We start from the raw sequence: 1,401 nt of genomic DNA, 5'->3' as shown, positions 1-1,401 counted from the left end.
GAAAAAGTATTGTTTTTAGTTAGCCATTAGTTTCATGATTATCTTGCCAGTTGCACTAGATTTTATGGCAGTTACTGACGAGTGCTATAAGATCGTTACCAATAGTGCAGGTAGATCAATTGCGCCAGCGATTGTGCAGAATGGATCCCCTTCGTGGTGATTCAAGCACTGTTAGGGAAGCCGGCTACACCGCCTTTGCTTTGAAGTACCTGTGGGTCAAGAAAATATGGGCGAATCAGAAGTGGTGAAAGTCAGGCCCGTGTAAGAGTCAGGCCCGTGTAGCCAAAACGTCAGGCCCGTGTAGCAATTGCCAATAATTAACTTTATAATTATAAATAGCTAGACGGGCGCGTTTCGCAGTGTTGCGACCGCAGTGGCAGAAGCTGAAGCAGGCATCGCGCCAGTGCTTGAGCGGCACGCCAAGACAGCAGCCAAGAATTGGGTCAACCTCCGCACGCTGCCGAGGGAGCATGGCAAGGCTGAACATGAGGATCTGTCGACGGTTCACATCACCGATGCAGAAGATGGCTGAATTGTACAAGGAAGTAGCCGGTCAGCGATTGGAGGTGATCCAAGAGTTTGCCATGGAGCCGTGGGAGCGCCGCATCCCTGTTCTCTGCTATGCCGATCGAGACAAGGCGACACAACTGACCAGGAAGGCGCGAGGCGTGGTCGTCTCGACGAGCTCTTCCGAGAGAGGAGGAATTGTCGGCATGGGGGGCTGCGTGGAGTACGTGACGGCAAAGGGCAAGAGGGACGTGCTGGTCCGCTACTCGGCCACTCTGGGGCCGCGGGAAGACCTGAATCCATACGTAGCAGAGCTGGAGGCAATCGCAAGAGGGTTCTGGTATTTGCCGGCGACGCTGCGACACAAGAACGTGACAATCGTCACCAGCAACAAATCCGCGGCGCTAGTGATAGCCCAACCGCGGCAGCAGTCAGGCCAACGCACCTTCGGAGAAGTATATGGGCAAGTGAAGCAGCTTCATCTACAGCATGTCCCAGTCTCCGTGGTATGGGTTCCCGCAGGGGCGGATGGCTTCCCACCCGGCACGGTGGCTAAAGCAGCAGCCCGCGAAGCAACGAAAGAAGGGTGCACCCAAGGGAGAGCAATCTATCAAGCACGGGCTACGAGAACAAGGTTGTTGCTCTGCAGGCAGCAGCAGCGGCAGAGAAGGATACCGCCAGGTGTAGGAAAGTATTCCCAGCGCATCGACATAGCCCTCCCGGGTAAGCACACGCGAACGATTTACGACGACCTCAGTAGACAAGAGGCCAGAATACTGGTGCAGCTACGAACAGGCAAGTGCAGGCTCAACAGCTATCTGCACAGGATCAACGAGGCGAGGGTGACGACAGAACAATGTCGCTGTGGACAGGCGGCGGAGACGGTAGAGCACT

General features: G+C 55.2%; 1 protein-coding gene across 1 annotated transcript; it reads left to right on the top strand.

Moving 5' to 3' along the window:
- Positions 1 to 524: 524 nt before the first annotated feature.
- Positions 525 to 1,353, top strand: MAA_10492 (uncharacterized protein; the record flags this gene model as incomplete). The annotated part of the gene is made up of 2 exons (XM_007828490.2): positions 525 to 1,230; positions 1,268 to 1,353. 2 exons carry the CDS (start codon positions 525 to 527, stop codon positions 1,351 to 1,353), a joined length of 792 nt encoding a protein of 263 aa, XP_007826681.2.
- Between the last annotated feature and the right edge of the window lie 48 nt (positions 1,354 to 1,401).

Source organism: Metarhizium robertsii (assembly GCF_000187425.2).
Source record: "Metarhizium robertsii ARSEF 23 chromosome Unknown MAA_Scf_47, whole genome shotgun sequence".
NCBI classification, from domain to species: domain Eukaryota; kingdom Fungi; phylum Ascomycota; class Sordariomycetes; order Hypocreales; family Clavicipitaceae; genus Metarhizium; species Metarhizium robertsii.
The sequence above is the reverse complement of the archived record's forward strand: the minus strand, read 5'-3'. Positions and strand labels throughout refer to the sequence as shown.